This window comes from Eleginops maclovinus, chromosome 20, assembly GCF_036324505.1.
Source record: "Eleginops maclovinus isolate JMC-PN-2008 ecotype Puerto Natales chromosome 20, JC_Emac_rtc_rv5, whole genome shotgun sequence".
NCBI lineage: Eukaryota > Metazoa > Chordata > Actinopteri > Perciformes > Eleginopidae > Eleginops > Eleginops maclovinus.
Genome location: NC_086368.1, coordinates 14,204,249 through 14,229,422, shown reverse-complemented (window position 1 = coordinate 14,229,422; position 25,174 = coordinate 14,204,249). Strand labels below are relative to the sequence as shown.

Genomic DNA, 25,174 nt, shown 5'->3' with positions numbered 1-25,174 from the left:
GAGTTCACTCACAAATCTTTTTCTCTCTTCGAAATAAGTGTGGACTTCCAACCTTGACATTCCATTAATCAGACTTTACTGCTCTCTTTTCTTCTTGATCTTTCTCTGCCCTTTCACGTGTTTTTTTCACTGGCCGATAGCGAGAGGTAATATCCAGAGTAAGGAAACTCCTTCATGTATACTGTCCGTAGCCTTCTGTGTTTGCTGTTGCACCCTCTACTCTCCCTCCTGTTTTTAAATGAATGATTAATAAAGTGAATACCACCAAAACAACATCCAGACACAGAATGAATCCTCACGTGTGATCCCGAACCAAAAAAAGAAACCTTTACCCCAGTTCTCACTGTGTTCTCCTCGTGTTGTTTCCACCTACGTATGCTGCTTTTCATTCCCAAAAGATAAGAACAACATGTATTTTCAATTTTAACTCAGAAATAAAGTCTCTTGTGTTATGGGATGAGGAGCAGCAGACTATGAGATGGTAAGACGTTTAGACATGTTTGTCACTGGATGTTCATGCCACTGTGTGTGTGACCGTGTGCTTGTTCCGCCACTGCCTCTCTCCACCTTCATCGACCTTGTAGGAGTTCCTGTGAACAGCAGAGTGTCCACTAAGATCCAGCAGCTGCTCAACACCCTGAAGAGGCCCAAGAGGCCCCCGCTCAGCGAGTTCTTCACCGACGATCAAGAGGAGATCGTAGAAGGTACGCAGCTTCATGCAACCATTTGATGACCTTGTCAACATAAGCCCCTTAAAGTTTAAACGTTGTTGTGTTTTTCAAAAGCTACATATTTTACAGTATCTTAATCTGAGTTTGAATTCAACAGATGTTTGTAAACTTAAAAAGTTCATAATGTGAAGCACTGATAAGTCAGTATGTACTACGTTCTTTTTAAATTGTAGCTATTTGTTCTATTGATATTTAACAGATGAACAGATTTTGGTGTGGGTATTAACAAAAAGGCAAAGGCCTTTTCCAAACTTGTTCTTATCAGTGGCTTTAAAGTGATTTATAAAGCAATGATTTCAAAACAATTAATAGGGATAACAGTCTTAATTTATATAAAGGGAGCCGTATAAGAAGATATACTTACATTTGTTTACACACTTGGTGACTTAAGACAGACAATTATATTCATTTTGTTGTGAGCTCAAGACTGTAGAATGTCATTTTTACAATCTTCTTTTAAAACCATTGTCAATTCAGAGATGAAGGACAAGTAGGGAAGACACATTAGAGCAACCAAACCATTGTAGACCAGCGTTGATGATGGATTCTGCATTTTATCCAGGTGGCCTTCATGATGAATCTCATTAACCTGTAACACACCCAATAAAATTCTGTTGTCTCTCTTACAGTGCCCCAGCCAGACCCTAACACGCCAAAACCGGAGGGCCGTCAGATCATCCCGGTGAAAGGGGAGCCTTTGGGAGTGGTCAGTAATTGGCCCCCAGCCCTACAGGCAGCACTGGCACGTTGGGGGGCCACTCAGGGGAAAAGCCCCGCACTCACTGCTCTTGATATCACGGGCAAACCGCTCTACACACTGACTTATGGTGAGACTGGTTATCTGCACATTTACACTTTCAGAGCAAGCATACAACCAGGGTTAGGCAATGTATTGAAAATGTGTGATTAGTTATTAGTTACAAACTCTCAAAAACAATATAATTACTTAAATATTACTTAATATATTTGTCCTAAGGGAAGATAAATTGTGCATTGCAACATTTCTGCTTCAATTAACCTTTTATTACACAAATTGCTTTATCAGATGCACACACACACACACACACAAACAAACAGTTCAAGAGGTTATTCGGATAAAAGAGATATGTGTGTATTCTTTGACAAGAGTTTTAATTTTTTGCAGTGGTAAGAAATAAGCTGTCCTCCTAACATGCCTCCTCCCTGCTCCACCTTATGTCTGTTAGGGAAGCTGTGGAGTCGCAGTGTGAAGCTGGCATACACCCTCCTCAACAAGCTGGGCACAAAGAACGAGCAAATACTGAAACCTGGGGACAGGGTGAGCGAACTGACACAATAACTGTGAGGCAAAGCATCATGGGAGTACAGTAAAAATAAATAAATTATTGAAATATCATAAAAGTAGAGCCAGAATGAACACTGTAAGTGGATCACTTATTTACTATTAGCAGGTATTTATGCGGCATTTGTACAGGAATAACTCTGTCCCAAGCTTTTTTCCGCTGTATTTGCAGCAACAGGGTGCTAATTATAAAGATTTATATGTCTGGCTAGGTCGCGCTGGTGTTCCCCAACAGTGACCCTGGTATGTTCTGGGTGGCCTTCTACGGCTGCCTCCTGGCTGAAGTTATACCTGTACCTATTGAAGTACCTCTATCTCGCAAAGTAAGAAAACCATGAGACACTTCTATTTCCTCAGGGTTTACATTTTTTCCTTGTCTAAAAATGTGCTTTTGTTGTGTCTGGTGTTTTTAGGATGCAGGTATCAGCCAGGTGGGCTTTCTGCTCGGTAGCTGTGGTGTGGGTCTCGCTCTGACCAGTGAGATCTGTCTGAAGGGTTTACCCAAAACTCCCACTGGGGAAATAATGCAGTATAAAGGTCAGTATGAGTTTCGGAGCTTATTGAACCTTCTATTATTAAAGTTGTTTTATTATCTTCTTTAATACATACAGACCTGGTGCACAAAACCAGAAGACAAATATACATTAACACAAGGGTGCATCATGTATTTAAACATATCTCTCAGGTTCTTTGCTTTGCTTACGTACCACTCAGCAAGACCTTTTTTTTCTTGGCTCCTCCAATCACAGGGAGTAATCCTTGAAGAGGCAATAAAGCTTGCCAATACAAGTCCAAACCTATGGTTGAGTGTAGCTGGAAGCACAGCTGGAAAGATTCTGGAAAGGGTCTATTCAATCCCTCTCTGATACTTTAATCACCTGTTTCCAAAACAAAAGAACATTTAAACATCAAATGAAGAAAAACGCCATGTTTCTCTTTAATTGTGTTTTATTGAAATGTATTCGATAATTAGTCATATATCTCGGTTTTAAAAAATGTACCTTTTAGACTGTTTGGGATACAATATAATCTGTGTTTTAATGAAGAAGTGGCGATGAATTGCAGACACAAATTGTCCCAAAAATGGTTGTATAGCATTTAAAAATGAATCCCTCTTGATTTAAATCTCTCTGATAGGTTGGCCTCGACTAAAGTGGGTGGTGACTGACACAAAATACCTGACCAAGCCTTCCAAAGACTGGCAGCCGCACATCCCCACTGCCAACACTGACCCTGCATATATAGAGGTAACAGAGCTGCTTACTGCTGTGGCAGCTTATTCAATAACTGCCTTTAGTAAGACTTTATTGTGTAACTGTCAATTGAATCCACATTTTAGGCAAACATTTAAACATGAACTGCATCTTTATAAAGGTAATATAAAAAGGAACGTGTGTTCCGAAGTATTTACATGTTCCTCTCATGTTTCCTCACGTTGTAGTACAAGGCGAGTAAAGAGGGCACAGTGGTGGGTGTGGCTGTGTCTAAAGTGGCCATGTTGACCCACTGCCAAGCACTGACCCAGGCCTGCAACTACTGCGAAGGTGAGTGATCATCATCATCTGTCAACACAAGGTTTCTTCATCAACACAGTTCTTATGACTCTGAAGTCACTTTGGTCTTCCTTCATTTTAGGGGAAACTTTAGTGAATGTGCTGGACTTTAAGAAGGATATTGGGCTGTGGCACGGAGTTCTCACAGTAAGTGTTTTTTTTACATAATATGTTAAGTTCCCGCATTAAAATGCCTTAAGGATTAAACCAATGTTATATATTTTGTTTAGTTGTAGCCTAAGACTAAATTATGTTTTCAACGTCCTGTTTCATTTAGTTGCCCGTGATAGGGACGTATACCCTTTGCGTAAACGTCAACATTGTGATTGTCTGCTGTCAAAAAGTTGATTTTTATTCAGTTTTAAGTAACATTTTCACAATGCTATTTAAATCTGGTTCTTTTTTTACAAAATATTTTAAAAACTGAAAGATTTTAGTAATCCGACATCTGGATCTTAAGTTTTTAAGGGACCAAGCTAAGAAAATGCTGAATGGCTTCAGAGAAATACAGCTTTGTAAAACTGCTGTATATATTCAGATCCTGGTAAGAACTTCTGGTTGTATTTGTTTCCAGGCCGTGATGAACAGGATACATACTATCAGTGTTCCCTATGCAGTAATGAAGGCTTGTCCGCTGTCCTGGGTACAGAGGGTCCACATCCACAAAGGTAACAACAGACTCTCAGCTTGAAAAGTGCCATAAAAAGGAAAATATATAACAAATGTTCAACATAACTTGCTCCTCTTATTCTTATACAGCTCGTATTGCTTTGGTGAAGTGCCGTGACTTACATTGGGCAATGATGGCTCATCGGGAACAGAAAGACACCAGTCTGGCTTCACTACGTATGCTGATTGTTGCTGATGGTGCTAATCCCTGTGAGTTCTTAGTGGCCCCCCGGTTTTGTTTAAAAACGTCACAAATTAGTTGCAATATGTTGAATCCAATTTCTCCTACGGTAAAGGGTCGGTGTCTTCCTGCGATGCCTTCCTGAACGTGTTTCAGTCCCACGGGCTGAAACCTGAGGTCATATGTCCCTGTGCCACCTCCCCTGAGGCTATGACAGTAGCCATACGCAGGTATGACACATATTTCTACCTCTGCAAAGGAGGTTCGGTTTGTCGGTCTGTTTATCAGTCTGTTGGCAGGATTACAAAAACTGTGTGGAGCATGGGCCATGGATAATTGAGCAGATCCTCATCAAGGAGAAATACGCAAATGATGGTTACATCATGTCAACATTGCAAGATGGTTTTGTTGTCCGAATAATACAAAATATGTGTTCCTGACTTGGCAAATGTATGTCCTCAAGTCGAAACAAAATCTATCAACAAGTTGTTTATACGCTCCTAACATGTTGTTTTCACATCATGACCCACTGCTCATGAACACACTTGTGTTCTAATAAGTTCTTTCTGACCCAGGAGATTTAGACCATCCGTGAAGCATGCTAATCCACTGTTCGTCTTGACATTATATAAGAGGAATAAGACAAACATAGAAGAGGAGATAAAAACCCTTTTTTCTCAAGTTTCTAGCCCCCCAAACCTTTTTTCTTATTTCAGCTCTACCATAAAAGAATATTAGTATTCACAAACGAAAAAAACATGACACGCTGCTTCACTAATGGTATACCATTTCTACTGGTGTAGCAGGGTGGAGGAAGATGTAGTCTGTTGTGTGTTGTACATGGGTGGACAGGCAGATGGCTAACTGTAAGAACAGATGGGACGGATGATAATGCTCATGTTCAGTCAAACTCTCCCCTGTGTAGACCGGGAGTACCAGGCACCCCCCTCCCTGCCCGTGCCATCCTTTCTTTGGGCGGCCTGAGCCACGGTGTCATCAGGGTCAACACAGAGGACAAGAACTCCGCCCTGACTGTACAAGATGTGGGACACGTCATGCCCGGAGGTGAGATAGAAGGAAAGATACATGAGTCAGATGGAAAGCAAGGAAAACAAATGACAGATAGTTGCTTGTGGAAAGAGCTGCCAAAAAAAGAAAGGGCAGTGTGTTGCATTTCAAATCTAAGCAAATGATGTTGCTGATGAAGTGTTTTATTACTGTATGTGTTATTACTGTCCTATTCACTACATTTCATAAAATATTAAAAACTTTGAAGTAATTTTAGTACTTATATACAATAAACAGGATAATGGGACTCCCCTTCAGCTCCCCAAAGTTACACAGCTCAGATTTGATATGCTCTCCATACTTAAATGTGCAACATAAGATTTTTGGCTTGTAGTTAAAGCGTGGTGATTATCCAGAAGGAAAATGTAGCTGGGCAGGAATAAGCAATGCTATGGTTAAATGTGTTTGATTTTTATGAATGCTATAGTTGTCTGAATGTTGGCTTTGTGTGTTTCCAGCTCTGATGTGCATTGTGAAGCCAGAAGGGCCTCCTCAATTGTGCAAAACCGATGAGATAGGTGAGATAATAATCAACTCCCGTGCTGGAGGCAACATGTACTACGGCCTGCCTGGACTCACCAAAAACACCTTTGAGGTATGAAACCAACAAATCACACCCACAATCGGCCTGGGCTGTTACAATAAAAAACACAAATTAGTTTCTCTCTGTGGTGCATTTCCATTCTGTCTGTGTGGTTGTGTTCAGGTTATACCGGTTAACGCCAACGGAGTTCCCATTGGAGAGATTCCCTTTGTGCGGTCTGGACTCCTGGGGTTTGTTGGCCCAGTAAGTAGGACCGTTACATAACGGTACAGCAGCAGCTTGAGACATCCTGGAAACAGTCTCTATCTATCTCTATCTTTGAATGGGTCCATGTTTGTTCAGTGAAATGACCCCGCTCTGTATCCTCATGTTCCGTGCAGGGCAGTCTGATCTTTGTGGTGGGGAAGATCGAGGGGCTGCTGATGGTGAGCGGGCGGAGACACAACGCGGATGACCTGGTAGCCACTGCTCTGGCCGTGGAGCCAGTGAAGACGGTGTACCGTGGGAGGTAAGGAGACCTCTGAACTCTTCTTTATTCAAAGTGTGTTTAGAAAGAGCTCCTCGGTTGGTGGATGCAAATGTACCACTACTGACATCTGGAGGTACAGAAGAAGCACAGCAGGGAACAACTGTAATGGTGAAGTTGTTTATAGGTGGGGACTTCCACTCTTTGAACAATCTTTCTGTGCACCAGGATCGCTGTGTTTTCAGTCACAGTGTTTTATGATGAGAGGGTGGTGATTGTGGCGGAGCAGAGGCCAGACGCCAGCGAAGAGGACAGCTTCCAGTGGATGAGCCGAGTGCTTCAGGTAAATCTCCTGCTCAATTGCTTTCAAATTTTTTTATTCAGGGTTCCTCGAGATCTTTGAAAGCCTTAAAGACTCTTAATTTAGATTATCAGAATTTAAGTTAATAACAAATATTATATATTTTTTTATGGTAGGTGCATATTGATGACGAGTTGCATCCCCACAGGAATATTTAAATATTGTTTGGTCTTCGATTGTGGAGCGCCTTTCTCTCAACCAAGTTCTTGAGTCACCTTCCCTGTTGTTTCCTGTGCAGGCTATTGACAGCATCCATCAGGTGGGCCTCTACTGTCTGGCTCTGGTCCCAGCCAACACCTTACCCAAAACACCACTGGGTGGCATCCACATCTCTGACGCCAAGCAGTACTTCTTAGACGGCAACCTGCACCCCTGCAACATCCTCATGTGTCCCCACACGTGTGTCACCAACCTGCCCAAGCCGCGCCAGAAGCAGCCCGGTAAGCGACGCTGATCTGTAGATCGTTTCTCCCTAAACTTGAGAAATTGTTCGTTGTCCCGCATGAGATAGTCAGTCCGGGTTATAAAGTGTTTTAAATAAAAGCCCAGTCGGCAGTGTTACATAACGCACACATAACAGTTTCTGAATTTAGGATGGGAATGTTTCTGCTGCGTTAGCCCCTGGCTGAAGTTCAAGAAATGTCACGCATTCAGCAAACTTGAACATAGCTACAATCCTACAACTTTATTTGCCACAAATTATAATGCAGTCTAAAAAGTGTATTTTCCAGTGCAGACCCGGAATAAAAAAATCTTTATTAGTGCCGAAGCGGGGAAATGTGCAGCGTTACAGCAAAAGTGACATAGCAGGTAAAAAAGGCTAACAATCCTAAAGAGTAAGCTAACATATTAAATAAAGACAAATAAGTACACCTCAGTACATAAACAATAAGGTATTTTTGATTCTGATAGGGAGATGACAGGTATTAATGGATAGTTTGGGTGTTTTGAAGTGGGATTTATATTTATATGGATATAGCTATCCATGGTTGGTGTATTACTACACACAGTAGATGGCAGTCATCTCCCCCCTAGTTTAAAAAAACAAACAGACCGGAGCAAAGTACTGCACTACTTAGCAACCTAGAATGGAAAAGCCCACCAAAAATAACAATATTAGTTTAAGTGTAAGCTTTATTGAAAAATATTTTTTTACACAAGCAGTCAATTGCTTAGCTCTCTCTCTCTTCCTCTGTGTCTTTCTCCATCTTTTACTCAATTTCTTCTGTCCTCCTATATTTTTCTGTTTGTCTCACAGTTGGTGTAGGTCCTGCGTCCGTGATGGTGGGTAACCTCGTTGCAGGGAAGAGGATTGCCCAGGCTGCAGGCAGGGACCTCGGCATGATTGACGACCAGGATCTTGTCCGCAAGGTAAAAAAAACGTTCAAAAAATCCTTCAACACTGAAGCTCCCACTATAACCACTCACTAACTCTGAATCTGATCACCGTTTTACCGCATTTCCATTTTCAAAAGAGCCACATGCTAGTGCTTTAGAATCAAGAAGAAAACATGATCAGAACCAATTCTAAGCTTTTATAAGTTTGGTTTAAAAACTTTGCACTAGCTCAGCGACAGCCCGGTATTATAGATGTAAGAAAAATGTTGGACTCTTCTCTTTTTCTGCTCTCTTCTCTCTCTGGATGTAGCTCTGTATGTGGCCTACTGTGATGGTAAGAGTGATGGCCCACTTCTGGCATCTTTCCCCCACCTCTTTCTATACTTGTCATGCTCTTATCTAAATTGTATCGTGGTTTTATTTTTTGTGAATGTTTTGAAATGTGACATAAGCCAAAAAGCATGTTCATTTTTGTTTTGTGTTACAAGATATGCACTTGCTGTAGCTTTCCTTGTTTTACTGGTTTCTTTCATTTAATGGATTTCATGTAAGAAATTGTTTATTCTTTTATAGATAAAACATGTGGTGTAAAATTGTTTTTGCACGTTGTTAAGAGATGATTCATGCCAGAAAGCTGTGCATGAGTTATTCAGTCTCCATTGTATTTTGTTAAGGTGTATTAAATGAATCACTGAACTCCTCCCTGTATATGCCTTCCATGGGTGTGTTTGTAAAAATTCACAAGACTTTTTAAGCACACCCAAAGATAAACAGCACATACATCTAACTTTATTTTCATTTATTTTTCCAGCATCAGTATTTGACAGAGGCTCTGCAGTGGAGGGCACAGACAGACGCAGACCACGTGCTCTTTGTTCTTCTCAACGCCAAGGTATCAAACTGACCCGATCGTATGCTGATAAATACAGTATACTTTGACTGTGATGCTGAACGTGGATACTATGTCTTGGTGATCTCGCATGACTCTCTTTGCACATTACTACTGTTCTTCAGGGTGTTCCAGTGAGCACTGCGACATGCGTACAGCTTCACAAGCGGGCTGAGAAGATAGCTGCAGCGCTTACTGAGAAAGGAAGCATCAACACAGGAGAGAATGTGGTGCTGCTTTATCCTCCTGGTGAGTTCTGCCTCTACATTTTATTTTCATTGAGATTAATTGTTGCGAGTTTGCCCTTCTTGTTTTTGACCCCACATTCCTAACATCTTTGTCTCAGGCATTGATTTGATAGCTGCCTTCTACGGCTGTCTCTACGCTGGATGTGTTCCCGTGAACGTCCGACCTCCACACCCTCAGAACCTGGGAGCCACGTTGCCTACTGTCCGCATGATTATTGATGTGAGTGTGTGTGCGGTTAGGGTTCATGTTATCCTATTATTAGGGTCTTTTTAGTTGTGGCCCGCATGTAGATATTATTATTATTATTATTATTATTATTATTATTATTAATAATAATAATAATAATAATACAACTTTTGCTCCAAACCCAGTATCTTTTAGGCTATGAGAAGATAGATCATGTTGTTTGCATGCGTTTGCTCGGTAGGTTTTTTTTTGTCACAAATTTGATTTTTGAATATTTGTACCAGGTCAGCAAAGCTGCATGTATCCTAACCACTCAAGGTCTCATGAGGATTCTGCGCTCCAAAGAGGCTGCTGCCTCTGTAAACATTAAGACGTGGCCAACAATCATTGACACAGGTAAGATACCAAAAGATAGCCCTTTTTTCCAGCACACATTTTGGTGTTTCATAACAGGAAATGTACAGGTGTTAGTAATATAGTTACTATAGCTCTGCTCTTAACTGTCACAGTAAGCCATGACGGTGTAGCACAGGGGTGTTCAAACTACGGCCCAGGGGCCAAAAGCGGCACGCAGGCCATTTTGAATTGCCAAATTCTAAAAGTGCATTGCAATATGGCCCACAAATTAAACTTTTGCTTGTGTTTTATTGTACTTCTCAAATATATATGTTAAAATGAGGCATGTATGAGGCAATATTCACCTCTATAAGTGGCCCAGCTCTCCCTATATTTTTCTGTATATGGCCCTCGGTGAAAAGCGTTTGGACACCCCTGGTGTAGCAACATGACTGAGGCAGTTACACAAAATACTAATCAAAATCAGTTTGAAACATCTTCTTTGGAAAAGTATTTTCTCTTCTACTGCTTTTGCCAAGTATTTGTTATAAAACTGAATTCTCCTGAATAGAAAATTCAAAACAGTAAATCGTGGATCAGTTGGAAGAAGAATTCCTCGTAGTGAGTGTAAAGCTTTATAAAAAGTTTACAGTTTTGTCAGCAGCTATTGTGAATTGATTTAGTAATAAGACAAACAGGAAGTGGGATATTATTCTGCATCAGATAAGTACTTGGTGCATTCTTAATGTCAGCTTTCCGTTTAGTATGTTGTTAATTTATGTTAAGCTCTTCCTAAAAACACGGGTATTTAAATAAGTATATGTCTTCAGTACTAGTCTGTGAGACCAATAGTTGACGGAATAAGATGCATGTAGTTTTGGTTAACTTAGTTCTTTCCTTATTGCCATATTTAATTTAATATTAACTATGTTCTCTATAAAACATCACCTGTTCTTGTTTGCAGATGACCTTCCTCGCCGCCGGCCTCCACAAATCTACAAGCCGCCCACAGCTGAGATGATAGCTTATCTGGACTTCAGCGTTTCCACTACAGGCATGCTCACAGGGGTCAAGGTGAGACAGATGAGCTTCATGTTAAAAATTGCAGTATTTTGATCCCAAGTTTGTGTGGATATGTAAAATAAACATAATTCTGCAACGTTTTTTAAGTGACAAGCCTGAATGTTTTCAGCCACCTTGTTTTTGTACTTCCATTTAAAAGGATTGCTGTGATGTCCTTTATTCTTGGATATGCCACAGTGTCAGTGGGACATTTTCCTTTGAGTTCCTCATTTATGTATTTTTGTTTGTTGCAGATCTCTCATGCAGCAGTCAGTGCAATCTGTCGCTCTGTAAAGCTGCAGTGTGAACTGTACTCCTCTCGCCAAATAGCCATCTGCCTGGATCCTTACTGTGGCCTGGGCTTTGTCTTGTGGTGCCTCGCAAGGTGCACCACACTTACAATACATACATTATTTGTTGCTTAGTTTACTTGGTTTTGTTGTCCCTCCTTTATTAATCTACTTTTCCCCCCCCCACTTGTTTATTTTAGTGTTTACTCAGGTCACCAATCCATCCTGATTCCTCCCTTCGAGTTGGAGAGCTGCTGCTCTCTGTGGCTCAGCACGCTCAGTCAGTATCGCGTCAGAGACACCTTCTGCTCCTACTCCGTCATGGAGCTCTGCACCAAAGGACTGGGTACTCAGACTGAGTTACTCAAGGTGAGGGTGGCTACATATATAGAGACTAATGGAGGACTGACATTTGATATTTTTGTAGGATTTGATCATTTTGTGTGGGTGGTGGGTGTGTTTCAGGCTCGTGGTGTCAGCCTGTCATGTGTGCGGAGCTGCGTGGTGATAGCAGAGGAACGCCCTCGACTCACCCTCTCACACTCCTTCTCCAAGCTGTTTAAGGACATCGGGCTATCGCCCAGAGCTGTCAGCACTGCTTTTGGTTCCAGGGTTAATCTGGCCATCTGCCTGCAGGTACACCAACCAACTGCGGAAATGCATGTAGTAACAGATTACATGTTTAGATAAATACAAATGAAACAGTTGAAATTGTTAGCTAAAAGTAATGGCTAAACTGTTGAAATAGCTGGCTAACTGACATTCACACAGATTGTTCTCATTGCCAAAAAGCTAAATGGGGGGGGATGTGGCTAGACTTCCTCATCAAATTCTGTCTTATTATTTATGCAACAGCCATGCTTAGTTAAACTAGTCAAATCTTACAATCTAAGACTAATCAAATTCCAAGACTAGTCCATAACTACGTTTATGTAACTATTCTGAATAAACCTGCTCTTTTTGTGATACAGGGCACAACTGGTCCAGATCCCTGTACAGTTTATGTGGACATGAAGTCCCTCCGTCATGACAGGTGAGGACACATCATTAAATTCAACCAGGATGACAGGACTGAAGCAAGGGTTGTAAAGTATTTAAGTGTCCCTGAATACAGCTTTCTAAGTGTATTGTTTATTTTAGTAGTATCTAAGGCCTTAATGTATGCTGTATTTGGAGTTTGGGTCTCTGATGTTGCATACATCAAATGTGGGTTGAAGACTGATTGTGTATGTATGCTTATGTACGTGTCTTTGGCAGAGTGAGGCTGGTGGAGAGAGGAGCGCCTCAGAGTCTTCCACTAATGGAGTCTGGCAAGGTGAGATGCAATTCTAACACAGATATTGTTTAGGGCTGCAACTACTGATTCATTTAGTAGAGTATTCTGTTGATTTTGTAGTTGTTTAATACTATTGACATCAGAAAATATTCCCATTTAAGAAGCTGGACTCAGGGAATCAAAGAATGACTCAATGTTTTGGACAATTATATAATAATTTCTGATTAATTTAACGGTTGACAACTAATCGATTTTTTAAGCTCTGATTCAGTCAATGATTTTAGGTTGTTGACATCGTTTTTGCATTTACAGATACTGCCAGGTGTTCGGGTGATCATCGTAAATCCAGAGACCAAAGGTCCTCTTGGTGATTCTCATCTAGGAGAGGTAAGAAGTATATACTGTACAACATCCCGATATCTTGAAATAAGTGCAAGTAAGCCTTGATCCTTCTGCAACAAAGTTGAGACCTGGTGTGTGTTTCTGTTCCTCAGATCTGGGTGAACAGCCCTCACAATGCCAGTGGCTACTACACCATCTATGGAGAGGAGAGTCTCCAGGCCAACCACTTCAACACCAAGCTCAGCTTTGGAGACCCGCAGACCTTATGGGCCAGAACGGGGTACCTGGGTTTTGTAAAAAGGACTGAACTGTTGGAGGCCAGCGGGGGTAAGTAGACTCTTTTGGAGCTAAATGAAAGATTTAAAGCAAAATAAGATGGACTGTCAGTCTTGGTGAGTTTTTCATGAGATATATTGCAGATTACCAGCACTTCTAAACACCAAGCAAACTTTTAGCTGCTTACAGATGTTCTTATTATTTGCCTACATACTCTTCTGGGTGGTTTATGTTGCCTGTATTTCTGTGCTCAGATCGTCATGACGCCCTCTTCGTGGTTGGCTCACTCGATGAGACCTTGGAGCTAAGAGGGCTGCGCTATCATCCAATTGACATTGAAACTTCAGTGTCCCGGGCTCACCGCAGTATAGCTGAGAGGTGAGAGAAAACATACCTTTCTCACACACACACACACACACACACACACACACACACACACACACACACACACACACACACACACACACACACACACACAAACACAAACACACACAGTATTGTTCTAAGGTAACTACATATTGAACATTTATACCCACCACTAAGTGCTCTGATGCAATAACATCAGGGTCTAAAAGGTAAAGCCAATGCCTAAGTGCCTTAAACCTACATTTTTCAATTACCAGCAGGGGCAACTGCACTCCACTCCACTTCCGCAAATTGAAGTGATTGTATAGAAGTCTATAAGATGATCTATTTGATGATTTTACTTCTCACTTGATTTATAACCTCAGTAAACATTCTCCAAATGAGTGTATGATCTCAATCCCTTGTTTTCAGTCTTAAATACAGCATACACAACATTCCTATTTAGAGTGAAATACACAATAAAGCATCTACCAGGGTGTTCTCTGGATGTATGGGTCTTAAGACTTTAACCATTTCAAACTGGTTTACAGTTCATGAGAGTTGTTTGTTACATTTTGGTTTCTAGGCTTATTTCCTCAAAGGTAACATTTTTGTTTTTTGGTTTCTCTTTCACAGTGCTGTGTTTACATGGACCAACCTGCTGGTGGTGGTGTCAGAGCTTTGTGGTTCAGAGCAGGATGCGCTGGACTTGGTGCCTCTGATAACCAATGTGGTTCTGGAGGAGCACCACCTCATCACGGGTGTGGTGGTTATCGTGGACCCAGGGGTTATACCCATCAACTCTAGGGGAGAGAAGCAACGCATGCACCTTCGTGACTCCTTCCTTGCGGACCAGCTGGATCCCATCTATGTTGCTTACAACATGTAAGGCGTTGCGGTGGACGGGCCTGTATGGTCTGCACCTTCACCCCAGCGCTCTACCATAGCTGTGGCAGAGGGTGAAAAGGAGAAGCATGAACCACCCAGCCCTGTGTGACACCAGCGTTTCTTGGCCACTGCATGTCTGTGATTGGACCTGCCATGTTTTGAGTTCTTCACTGTGTTTTATAGATAGAATTTTGAAAATGGGACAGAAGCAACATGTGTATATATATATACACGGCAAAGGGAGATAAAAAACCCTGTTGCCCTTTTTTAGGGAAAGGACAAAAACAACCCGTACAACAGGATTACTCATAAAATGAATTCTATATAAATGTTTTCGTGAAAGTCTGTCGTCTTATGCCGTACCAACCAGAAACACTTCCCTTCTGTGTCTACACAGATTCCAAGAGCTATTACATTTTGATCGACAACTTGAAATATTTTTTACATGCAGCTTTCAAACAAACGCAAATAAACTGAGCCCTTTTCATTTCTCACTTGCATGAATTAATAAAAAGGGCAGATAAAATAAACCATTAAATAAGAAGCGAGTCTAAGACTGTGAGCATAATTTAAGAATAACTTATTTTGTCCCATGATAATGAAGCCAAATACATTTTCACAACATTCATGCCCAAGATATTTCCTGCCTTATAAAACTTCAGCCATACATTCCTATCTTAATTTTTAATGAATCTGTTATAGGTGGCTTTTTAGTCTCTGTTGGATTCAAATAGTAATGAAAATCCTGACAGATATCCAAAGTAAACAAAGTAAAAGACAAAAGAGGCCATATTCTGTACTGTACCTATAAAGGCCTGTTGTATTTTGATACTGTACGTTACTGTATAAATATTTGTAATTGTATAAATGTATACATGCTTGACTTGTCTCTCTCAGTTGATGGTTTATGGATAGTTTACCCAGCTGAGAGATGATAATTGTAGCAGAGAGAGGATTGTAAATAAGATTTAACAGTACTTTTGAAATGGAGTAATATTTAGTATGATGGAGGGTGGAGATGATTAACTTTAAAGCAATGATAGCCAGGATAGATACAACATTGCACTTTCTCACAAATTGTCTATTTTATTATAACAATGAGGCATTAAAATGAATGGTTTGGGTGCGTATATTCTGAGGACTAATGCTTGAGGAGCTTTGAGAGTTTAGTGGGAGGGCTATCACTGTTAATGCCAGGGAACCTTGGCATTTAATGATCAAGTAAAAAAAACGTTGCTAAAACCAATATCATGATTATTTTCAAACTACCAGGTTATGTTGTAAACATGTAAAAGAAGTAATACATATGCCCACAACTCTACATCTAATATCCATAACCATTGTACTTAGTATCGCTAAAAAGTCCCCCCCACACACCTTTCAGTTTTGTATTGCATAATAGAGGAAATGATTGAGAGCGTGGCCCTTCCCATTTCCTCTTCTCTTGTCTTCGTGCAACTGTGTAAAGAATGACTTTGAATTCCAACCGGATAGTTGTTGGTACTTTAAGTCTGTAGTCAATACAGGAACGTCACCATGTATCTGAATTATTATTATTATTTTCTGTGTTCAGTCACTGGATTAAAAGCACTTGAAAATGCAGTTGCAAAGCTGAGCCTACGGTTACAAACTCCTTGATTGGAAAGTAAGGAAAGTAATTGTATAAAAAAGAAAGAAAAAATGCAGCAAGATATATTTGCAAAATGTATTTGGTCTCCTGTAAGCTTGTGCTTTCCTTGTACTTCTCTGTCATTATTTATAGGTTATTTGTACTGGATTAATCTGTATCTCAGTGATGAACACTAAATGTCAACATGTAAATAGTTTTTTTTGTTGTTATTTTTGGACTTTTGCAACTGTCTCACTAAAACATTCAATCATGCCAAACACAATATTCGAACGTTGTTTAGTCATATAAAGGTAAACAGGAATATAATCCATTGAATTACTGCACTTTGCACTGGTGGTACTTACAGTAGGTGTCTACTGTGTGGACTAACTATACCCATTTCATGTTAAATTTAATGTGTTACTAATTTTTTTAATATAATGCTTTTTCCCAGTTTAAGTCCAACTAGAGAAAAGACTAATAGCACTTAATCTTATTTTTGACATTGCATCCTTCATTTGCAACATAATGTTTGCATGACTCAGCCAGGCACAAAAATAAATCAGCTGGAGGCACATCTCATCCTTAGGGACACGAGTGGGAGGAGATGTATATGTATGAAATTGCATATTCAGGGAACAAAACTCATAACACAGGGATGGACCAGGTGGTCCCTTGGTGCAATCTGTGAGTAATAATACCCATAAAATGTAGAGGTTTGTCAAAACAAATGCACTTGTAATTAACGCTTACGTAAAGAGCAAAAAGAGGGGTTACCAACGACCAGAGTCCATCTACCATCTCCCTGCTTCACTGGGAAGTCTACAAGGGCTTCCTTTGGTTTCCGCTCTTTTTCTCTGTCAGAGCTCTTACACACTATGCAATCTCAATGACAGTGCAATTTAATTTCAAAGCTTGCACAGTCTTGTGAAATAACATGATGCTTAAACATTTTGTAATAAACTAAGAACAGAGGACTGGTGAAATTTAACCAGTAGTGGTCTTAAGACTGTATTAATTTCTCTTGAGTTGTTCTATCAATATTTTATGTATGCACTCTTGGTATGTTGTATATTAATTATTTGGTAAAATTCTAAACTGCTCCATGAGGGTGTGATCCACTGATACATCTTTAATGCTGGGAGGTGTGTTACCTCACATATTTGAGAAGTTAAGGTGGTACACCCCTTCCCATTTTTCTCACTTATTTTCTATTTTGGTTTGTTGTACTTTATTTTATACTTTATGTGAAAGTAATACGGAATAAACAGAAACATTTAATCATTTCTGGTGTCCTGATATTCATGGGTTATGGAATGATGTAATAGTGATTGAAATTGACCTTAAAGCATTGACTTGTTGTCCTTTTTCATTGAGAGAATTTGACATAATAGACAGGGAGCATGTTTTATAACGCCAAAAACACCTGTGTATGGTCTGCGGAAAAGGCCAGCATTTATTGGATAAAACAGAAGGCCCAGATTCCATGCATTTGATGTTTAAATATGTTAATAATTCACTTTCATTGCCACAAATGTACAGTTTCACAGTAGAAAAGGTGGTATCACAACAGGCATGATAAATAATCAGAATCAGAAACAGGTTTATTGCCAAGTAGGTTTACACATACGAGGAATTTACCTTGGTGTATATGGTGCATACATGAACACAGTTTAGGATAAATTGTAAGAAACAACAAACAAAAAATAAAGCAATTCTAAAAAACTATTTTAACATTAAAATATAGAGAAATATTCACATGAAATATAAATTCAGTATAATTTGACAAAGTACTAATAAAATAAAATATAATTAAACGGTAGTGGTTTAATAAAAAACAGGACAAATATGTAATGATTTGGCTACATATGCCTACCATTCATAGAAACAGACTGATTGTTGAATTCACATTATTGTTCATATTAAAATGATTGAAATATTTATAATGCATAGTTTACACATTGATTAAAAACAACTAAAGCGAAGCACTCCGATTGTTTTACATGTTGCCCTTTTTGCAATGTTCTTCTGTATCTATTAGCTGTTCAAACTCTGCTCACCAATCACAAAGCTTAAAGAAACTATTACGTAATGCTTCTTTGCCAAGCAGCGCCGCCCATTTCCTTTTGGAAAAAAGCGGTCAGCTATTTTTTAGCTGACATCTTTGTATTTTTAGCCGTTAGCCATTGCTGCTAAGTAACTTTTGAAGGTATCTCCCGTGTCAAACTTTACAAACGAATTGCAAGAGGTCCACGCTGTGAACACTTGCAGTAACGCGGGCGTTGAAAAGGTAAATGTTGGCCGGATGAGAGCAGTTTTGTGCTCTTCTGTCTGTGTGCTCCGCTGTGGCTGTAATGGCGGCTGCTGCTGCTGCTTCGTCAACTCCTCGCCGCTTTACGAAAAGGGAAGGTGTAGTTAGCTTAATGGCTCCTCGTATCGCTGACGTCTATTGACGCGGTAACTTGCGTGCCAGTGACAGAGTTACATATATTTGCTCATTGAGACAAAAGCTCATCCATCCTGTGAACCAGAGCAACACACAACTGACCCCGCTCGAAGATTTAAAACTGTTGTTTTTAGCGGTTTAAACTGGTTAACGTCCGTTTGACTGAACGTTAGCAGCCGTTAACTAGCAACAGCAATGTTGGTTAGCATTTTAGAAGTAGGATTCAAATCATAACTTTTACATCCCGGCGGGGGAAATGTGTTTGAGTAGAAGTCGCCCAGTTAAAAATGTTTTTTTTAAATGCATTAAATGATTTAGGGTAAAAAGTTAACAGACTGTAGGGCCTAGCTATGTTTCGTAACTCCATGTTAACGCTAGTTGCATTGGCTAACACGTTTGAACCAAAGAGGAAGTGGATGTTTTGGTTGGCTTAAACTCATCTATTTAACTTTAAAAAAATAAAGGTTAGATTAAGTAAGATATTTTACTTTGATAGCTCTCTAATTTTCTTTCTAATTTCGGGAAAGACTATATTAAATAAAGAAATATCGCACAGGCCACAGTGGAGTACAGCATGATGCAGGCAGGCACTTTGTTGTTGATACATTTAGCGCCATTGTAAAACGGTAATATTGATTTATTTGTTCTCAGTTGCTATGGAGGAAGTACAGCAGGGCAGCAATGGCACTGAGTTACAGACTACCACCATCACAGCCTCTCAGTTCTCACAGTTAGCCCAACAGGTAACTAATAATTCCGCTTAAAATAACATTCAAAGCGTGTAATACTGCCGTTATGTGTTGCTACTGTAGCTCTTGCAATGCCATTCACAGCACTATGTTTATAATGGCAATTCCGAAAGCATACTTTAATGTTGGCTTAGTATTATAGCTGCATGTTTATTCAACTCTTGCTGTGCCTGTTATAAAAATGCCTGGGTCAAATCCATCCAAAATAACAATGATCCTGTACCAAGCAGCTTCAATATAGCTGTTATCTTCAGCTTTCATCACCAAAGTTAGACAAGTAAGTTCCTGTCTGAGTTCATAGCATCTGATAAAACAGTGCTGTTTATTTTATTGCCTCAAAGTGGGCTTGAACACTTTAGGGTTAATGTAACCCATAGTGAGGCTTACATTTATTGACAAGACCCATTGAGTGATTCAATACAATAGTGATTTTTTTTTCTTCTTTACGTACACATTTTCCTGTAATTACTTGTGGTATTTAGTCATGCAGATAGTTTTTTTGTTTTTAAATCTCCATCTTGGAGACTATTTCTTAGGTAGAATGTAGGTCCGGACAGAACCATTCAAAGTGAAGTCTGCCAATCATCCAGACTAACTGGGGCAACTCTGAGATGCAAAATGAAATTTATTTTCATTGTCATTGGTAGATGACTCCGTTCTAGGCACATCAAACTTAAAACAGTCTTCATGCCTTGATGCCACAAGAGGTTACTGAGAAAGCATGTAAAATGTGAGTCTCTGTGAATTTCTGGGATAATTGTTTTGCTTTTGTGAATATGTTGTTGCTGTGGTTAAATTGACTTTGGGTCTTTGTAGATGTCCCTTGCCGGTGGTGGATCTGTGGCCGTTGTACAGCTGCCAGGGGGTCAGTTTCAGGTTCAAGGAGTGATCCAGTCTGCACAATCGTCAGTCATTCAGTCCCCTCAGATGCAGAATGCACAGGTGAGACCACCTGGTTTATTGTTTGAAAATATATAGTTTCCTTAGTTTCTTTTTACAATCTGTCAATATGCCATATCATTACTCTTATACACTTTGTTAATCCACCTTGCTCTGTTAAGGCGCTGGATTCAGATAGTGATGATTCACAGGACTCTTCAGACAGTGGAGCTGCCGCCCATAAGACCCGAGAAATACTGGCAAGACGGCCGTCATACAGGTAAAACAAATAACAAAGCACAGACACAACACTGACTCAAAACTGTGTTTTAAGATGAATACTAACTAACCGAGCGTCCTTCTCTTACCTTGTAGAAAAATCCTAAATGAACTTTCATCGGAGGAAGTGACACACAGTGAAGGAAAGGATAACATCCAGGTCTCCACAGGAGTTACATTACCCGCCGGCCAAATTTACCAGACCACCTCCGGACAGTACAGTATGTCTTTTTCCTCTTTAGTATCACTTGCAGAGAAATATTGTGTTTCCAAAAGTGGGATTAAGAAGCTTCTAATTTTCGTTTACTAAAAAAAAAAAAGACCAGAGAAATATTTACAAAAAATATGTTTAATATATTAATATATATATATAAAATCAATGTATTATATATATTTCTGCATCGACTATTCTGCAGTACCAATAATTTTTAACCTAGCTAGCTTAAAGGTGGCTTTCACAGCAGTTCTGATGCCATCTTTGTAATTATTCTAGTTACCATAGCCGCTAATGGCACAATCCAGCTGGCCACTTCAGGGACTGAAGGCATTCCGGGGCTGCAGACTGTCACCATGGCCAACGCTGCTGGAAGCCAACAAGGCGCGACCATCCTTCAGTATGCCCAGACATCTGACGGCCAGCAGATCCTGCTGCCTAGCAACCAGGTTGTGGTACAAGGTGAGAAAACATGGACATATTTTTTTTTAAAAACTGTATCTAGCTGTGTGCCAAAAAGCTATGTTGTTAGCGTAAAAGTACAGGAAGACTGTCCAAGAAGTGGAGATTTCATTTCTGTACACTTAATATGGGAGTGATGTCATTGATTAGTTTTAGTTTTGCTCCTGAAAAGTAAAAAATAGATTAATAACACAACAATAAAGGTTGGTAACCTACTACTATTGCACAAGCCGTTACTGGCTGCAATGAAAGTGAGAAAATGCTAAAGGTTCTAAGGACCAAGGTGTCTTACTTCCAGCAGGATGGTTTGATTCAAGCATAATTGTCCTCTTTAAACGGATGTGCTGAGGTTAACTACATCATGGCTTTTCAATCAGGCAGTTTTAAAAACCTTTTTCAGTTTGATAAAAAAAAAAAAAGGCTAAAATGGCTGACTATTGGTGCTTTTCCAAAAATATTTCCCCAAGAATATTTTTGATAAATCATCATCAGTATTGTGGATATAATGATTAGTTGGTTTATGAAAAATATGGGAAATTCTAGAAGAGAGCATTCTGTTAAGTTTAGAAATTGACGTCACTTTACTGTAATGCAATCTTTAAAACATGGAAACAAAATGTATGTATGACATGTATAAATGTCTAACTATATAAAAGTGAGCTCTCTCATGTTGTGTATGCTTTGTGGCGGAGCTGATAATGACCGCAGCTGTTACCTTTTGACTGTCATGTTTCCCTCAGGTGCAGGAGGAGAGATGCAAACATACCAGATCCGCACAGCGCCCTCATCCGGCTCCGTGCCCCAGACCGTAGTCATGACCTCTCCTATGGGGCATTCTCAGGGCAAGAGTGATGATCCAACGATGAAGAGGGAAATCAGGCTGGCAAAAAACAGGTCAGTTTGCTCTTTTTGATAAATAACAAATATTAACATACAAGGAAAATTGCGATTTCTGATGATAAAGTTTGTGTATTACTGGATATATGGTTTTCACTGGCAACTTTTTTTATTGCACATTTGCATTGTGTAGCATTAATATTCATAATGTAATGTTACAGTAGTGACAAAACTCTGTGATGCATACTAGGGCCTGCACCATTTAAATCAGGATGATAAATAATTTGCCAATAATACATATAAATATATATCATGTAGTATTCAGATTAAAGCCTTTACAATATTAGCCGTTAATACAAAGCCAAATTCTTTAAACACAGAGAAGAGGAACAAGCGCAGCACGCTGACTGTAGAGCAATGAATGTGGTGGAGGTTTTTTCACAGTTTACAGGAAGACAACACAATCCCAATTTGAAATACAACTTTTATGATGTACTTTTACTAGAAAAAATGTGCTATCTAAACCCTGAGGTGTTTATAAACTATAGTTCATTAACCTTGTTTTAATAAAGGCATAATTGTCAGTTAGACTAACTGCACATGTTTTTCCCTCTTTCAGAGAGGCAGCCCGTGAATGCCGGCGGAAGAAAAAAGAATATGTTAAATGCCTCGAAAACCGCGTTGCTGTTCTTGAAAACCAAAACAAGACCCTGATTGAAGAACTGAAAACATTAAAGGACCTTTATTGTGTTAAAACAGGATAACCTGTTTGAGTAGAGGTTGAGGATTGGGACACAATGTGGGAGCAGCACAGCTCAGACATTTGGACATGAACTGGGTTTCTGGGAACACTTCGATCAGGCTGACATCCTCCAGTTTTTTTACTCTGTTTGATATAAAAAGTGACTTGTGATGGCAGTAAAATATACTCAAAAACATTTTTTCCCCTGCTGTTTTTTTATATAAAAATTTGCTAACGCTATAACATTTATAGTACTGTACATTTTTAATATGGGAGGTTTGAAATTGTGAGCTTTAACTTTGAGTCTCAATTTGTATCCTGCTCCTCTTTTTGTTGTGTTTTTAAAAATGTTGCTGTTGGAGTTTTTTTTATTTTTAATATTCAGCATCTGCAGAATGTTGACTGTATATTTACCACACCGACATAATTTACTGTTTATATTGTGAACCAGCAGTTCCCCTCATTTCCCTATAAGGAGATGTTACAATGGTCATTCCTTATTTTTGTGCAATGGAATATAAAGGGTAACAAAAATAATGACATTGAGTGAGGTTTGTTTGGTTGTTTCTTGGCAGTTACTTAGACAATCAGGGAAAAAAGCACAGTGTCCAGGTAATATTTATTATGTTCATCTTGGGAGGGGTAGGGAAGAGGAACAAACGGTGTATGAAATGTTGCTGATTCTATGAGTAAATAAATCTATTTTCACTCAATAATTGCAGTGCGACTAGTCTGTTTTTGTACTGTTAAAACCAAATGGTTCAGGTTGAGTAATCTTCGTTATAACGGCAAACTCAGTTTGGACCCATTTTTAAAAAATGATTTTAAGTGTAAAAATGGTAGTATGACAAAAAAAATAAAAGCTAAGTAAAATATATTCCGTATGACCGGGCTCAAAGTGAAAATAACACAAACTTCAAGCTTGTGAATATACACAGTTTAAGATGCACAGTAAATCCGTTCTTTCCAGCAATTATTTAATGGAGTATCCCATGATATGTGGTCTTATCATCCGTGAAACCTCTGGAGCCTCAATGTGTTTTATGTGAAGTTCAGAAAAACCAGCTGCCTCTAGATCTCTCCATGTTTCTCTGGTTATCATGCATCCATCTCCTAGATAGTACCACAGGGGCTCAAAAACATGCTGGAAGAAAAATGTCCAGGAGGAAGGAACTGACACAACATGCTCCAAAAAGTAGAAGGCTCCTCCCTGCAAAAAGAGCCAACAAAAACAAGTAAGAGAACGATCAATCAAAACGGGTTCTGCAACTTTGCAATAACATTGGCTGTCATTTTCCAACTGGCTGAAATTGTATCTCAAATGTTAAACAAAGCAAGACAGATGTAATTCCATTTAAATATGATAATCTTTCATAGCAGCCTCCCAATATAATGTAGAAAATAGAGAGCAAATTTGTTGATATAAAGGTATAATGCAAATATATATATATATATATATATATATATATATATATATATATATAACATATATAATATATAACAGTAACTCAGTTTTACAACACACCAGTGTTGGAAAATAACGTTTTTGTCCACCTGCCATTGGCTTGTGGATTTCAAGATCTACCAGTCACTTAATAAGAACCACATGTCTTTGGCTAGTGAGTTAGGCAAATCAAATGTAATTTCCACAGACCCTCACAGGGCCCATACTAGCCTTTTTATTTGATGGTGGTATTCTTCCAGCTTCACATTTGCATTCTGTAGTTTGTGATATGATGGAAACCTGGAGGCATTATGAGTATACAGTATAAACACTGCACAGTGGGCGAATTTGCTGGTTCCACATGCCCCCATAAAAGGTCAATAACGAAGCCATGTAGCCCTGCCACTATTTATGTGTGTCAAGTCACTAGGAAAATATTTCCTACGGCCCGTGGAGGCAGCACACTCACTGGTTTGAGGATGCGTCGCACCTCATGCAGCACTCCCTGCACGTTTCTGACAGAGCAGAGGACCAGGGTGCAGACAACCACGTCCACGGACTCGTCCTCCACCTTCTCCATCTCCTCCCCGGAGACGACTATAAACGTTTCATATGTCAAATGCTTGTTTGCTTCCATGCTCATCCGCAGGTACTTCTCGAAGTGCGGGTTAGGGTCGGTGCAGATCACCGTGCAGCCGTACGGATAAAACCTGAAGTTTGCGCCGCTGCCGCAACCGATCTCCAGCAAACGAAGACTACCGTCGGTGTTCGCAAATCTGCCCACGTTTCGAAAAAGATCTCTTTTCGTTTCGTGCATTTTGTCGTTGTATGAAAATGTTATATTGTAGGCGAGCAACGGAAACAAGCGTTTGTACATGCTGTACAAGCCTGTGATCTCCATAAGATGTAAAGGCAAAGTCAATACTAAACAAATACATCGGAATAATTTAATGAGACAAGGCTTCATTTCGTTCAGTTGGAAAAAGTCTTGCTGCGGCCTCTTAAAGACAGGAGATTTACAAGATCAGGATTACACTAATACCTGTGAGATAATGTATGCCTGCATTTAACCACGCGATGGGGCAATTACACTTGTACACAAAGAATACAACCAACGTTCGGACTTTCCTCTCCATCATTTA

At 39.6% G+C, this 25,174-nt stretch overlaps 3 protein-coding genes across 6 annotated transcripts in view; 2 read left to right on the top strand and 1 right to left on the bottom strand.

Annotated features, from left to right (window-relative positions):
- Positions 1 to 17,266, top strand: part of dip2bb (disco-interacting protein 2 homolog Bb) — a 37,475-nt gene extending 20,209 nt beyond the window's left edge. Inside the window, exons 7-39 of one of the 2 annotated variants that reach the window (XM_063911861.1) lie at positions 585 to 704; positions 1,361 to 1,558; positions 1,937 to 2,028; positions 2,265 to 2,375; positions 2,466 to 2,589; positions 3,190 to 3,299; positions 3,494 to 3,596; positions 3,688 to 3,752; positions 4,180 to 4,273; positions 4,365 to 4,484; positions 4,571 to 4,685; positions 5,381 to 5,520; positions 5,982 to 6,118; positions 6,230 to 6,310; positions 6,448 to 6,575; positions 6,762 to 6,876; positions 7,133 to 7,334; positions 8,153 to 8,265; positions 8,543 to 8,566; positions 9,044 to 9,124; positions 9,247 to 9,370; positions 9,468 to 9,589; positions 9,841 to 9,952; positions 10,857 to 10,966; positions 11,209 to 11,339; positions 11,445 to 11,613; positions 11,710 to 11,880; positions 12,216 to 12,277; positions 12,502 to 12,559; positions 12,833 to 12,907; positions 13,015 to 13,189; positions 13,393 to 13,516; positions 14,120 to 17,266. In XM_063911861.1, the coding sequence (XP_063767931.1) occupies positions 585 to 704; positions 1,361 to 1,558; positions 1,937 to 2,028; positions 2,265 to 2,375; positions 2,466 to 2,589; positions 3,190 to 3,299; positions 3,494 to 3,596; positions 3,688 to 3,752; positions 4,180 to 4,273; positions 4,365 to 4,484; positions 4,571 to 4,685; positions 5,381 to 5,520; positions 5,982 to 6,118; positions 6,230 to 6,310; positions 6,448 to 6,575; positions 6,762 to 6,876; positions 7,133 to 7,334; positions 8,153 to 8,265; positions 8,543 to 8,566; positions 9,044 to 9,124; positions 9,247 to 9,370; positions 9,468 to 9,589; positions 9,841 to 9,952; positions 10,857 to 10,966; positions 11,209 to 11,339; positions 11,445 to 11,613; positions 11,710 to 11,880; positions 12,216 to 12,277; positions 12,502 to 12,559; positions 12,833 to 12,907; positions 13,015 to 13,189; positions 13,393 to 13,516; positions 14,120 to 14,372 (3,959 nt within the window). In that variant the 3' untranslated portion in view covers positions 14,373 to 17,266. The remainder of the gene's footprint in view (positions 1 to 584; positions 705 to 1,360; positions 1,559 to 1,936; positions 2,029 to 2,264; positions 2,376 to 2,465; positions 2,590 to 3,189; positions 3,300 to 3,493; positions 3,597 to 3,687; positions 3,753 to 4,179; positions 4,274 to 4,364; positions 4,485 to 4,570; positions 4,686 to 5,380; positions 5,521 to 5,981; positions 6,119 to 6,229; positions 6,311 to 6,447; positions 6,576 to 6,761; positions 6,877 to 7,132; positions 7,335 to 8,152; positions 8,266 to 8,542; positions 8,567 to 9,043; positions 9,125 to 9,246; positions 9,371 to 9,467; positions 9,590 to 9,840; positions 9,953 to 10,856; positions 10,967 to 11,208; positions 11,340 to 11,444; positions 11,614 to 11,709; positions 11,881 to 12,215; positions 12,278 to 12,501; positions 12,560 to 12,832; positions 12,908 to 13,014; positions 13,190 to 13,392; positions 13,517 to 14,119) is intronic. The other variant, XM_063911862.1, reaches the window with a different exon arrangement.
- Positions 17,267 to 18,068: 802 nt separating this feature from the next.
- Positions 18,069 to 23,304, top strand: atf1 (activating transcription factor 1). 3 transcript variants are annotated; one of them, XM_063911863.1, is made up of 8 exons: positions 18,069 to 18,270; positions 19,078 to 19,169; positions 19,992 to 20,117; positions 20,237 to 20,334; positions 20,430 to 20,554; positions 20,827 to 21,009; positions 21,750 to 21,903; positions 22,466 to 23,304. In XM_063911863.1, exons 2-8 carry the CDS (start codon positions 19,083 to 19,085, stop codon positions 22,608 to 22,610), a joined length of 918 nt encoding a protein of 305 aa, XP_063767933.1. In that variant the 5' UTR covers positions 18,069 to 18,270; positions 19,078 to 19,082; the 3' UTR covers positions 22,611 to 23,304. The 3 variants fall into 3 exon arrangements, with proteins under 3 accessions (XP_063767933.1, XP_063767935.1, XP_063767934.1); XM_063911864.1 differs by lacking the exon at positions 18,069 to 18,270 and adding an exon at positions 18,351 to 18,642; XM_063911865.1 differs by lacking the exon at positions 19,078 to 19,169 and having other exon boundaries at positions 18,079 to 18,270.
- Positions 22,508 to 25,064, bottom strand: LOC134883488 (thiol S-methyltransferase TMT1A-like). The gene is made up of 2 exons (XM_063911867.1): positions 24,502 to 25,064; positions 22,508 to 23,798 (listed from the first exon to the last, which is right to left on the bottom strand). The coding sequence occupies exons 1-2, from the start codon at positions 24,997 to 24,999 to the stop codon at positions 23,562 to 23,564; spliced, it is 735 nt and encodes a 244-aa protein (XP_063767937.1). The 5' UTR covers positions 25,000 to 25,064; the 3' UTR covers positions 22,508 to 23,561.
- Between the last annotated feature and the right edge of the window lie 110 nt (positions 25,065 to 25,174).

Coding starts and splice junctions, on each gene's coding strand:
- LOC134883488 (XM_063911867.1), bottom strand. CDS start 24,999: ATGAAGCCTTGTCTCATTAAATTATTCCGATGTATTTGTTTAGTATTG. Junction 23,799..24,501: donor TGCGACGCATCCTCAAACCA/GTGAGTGTGCTG, acceptor CTCTTTTTGCAG/GGAGGAGCCTTCTACTTTTT.
- atf1 (XM_063911863.1), top strand. CDS start 19,083: ATGGAGGAAGTACAGCAGGGCAGCAATGGCACTGAGTTACAGACTACC. Junction 20,555..20,826: donor GACCACCTCCGGACAGTACA/GTATGTCTTTTT, acceptor TAATTATTCTAG/TTACCATAGCCGCTAATGGC. Junction 21,010..21,749: donor CAACCAGGTTGTGGTACAAG/GTGAGAAAACAT, acceptor TGTTTCCCTCAG/GTGCAGGAGGAGAGATGCAA.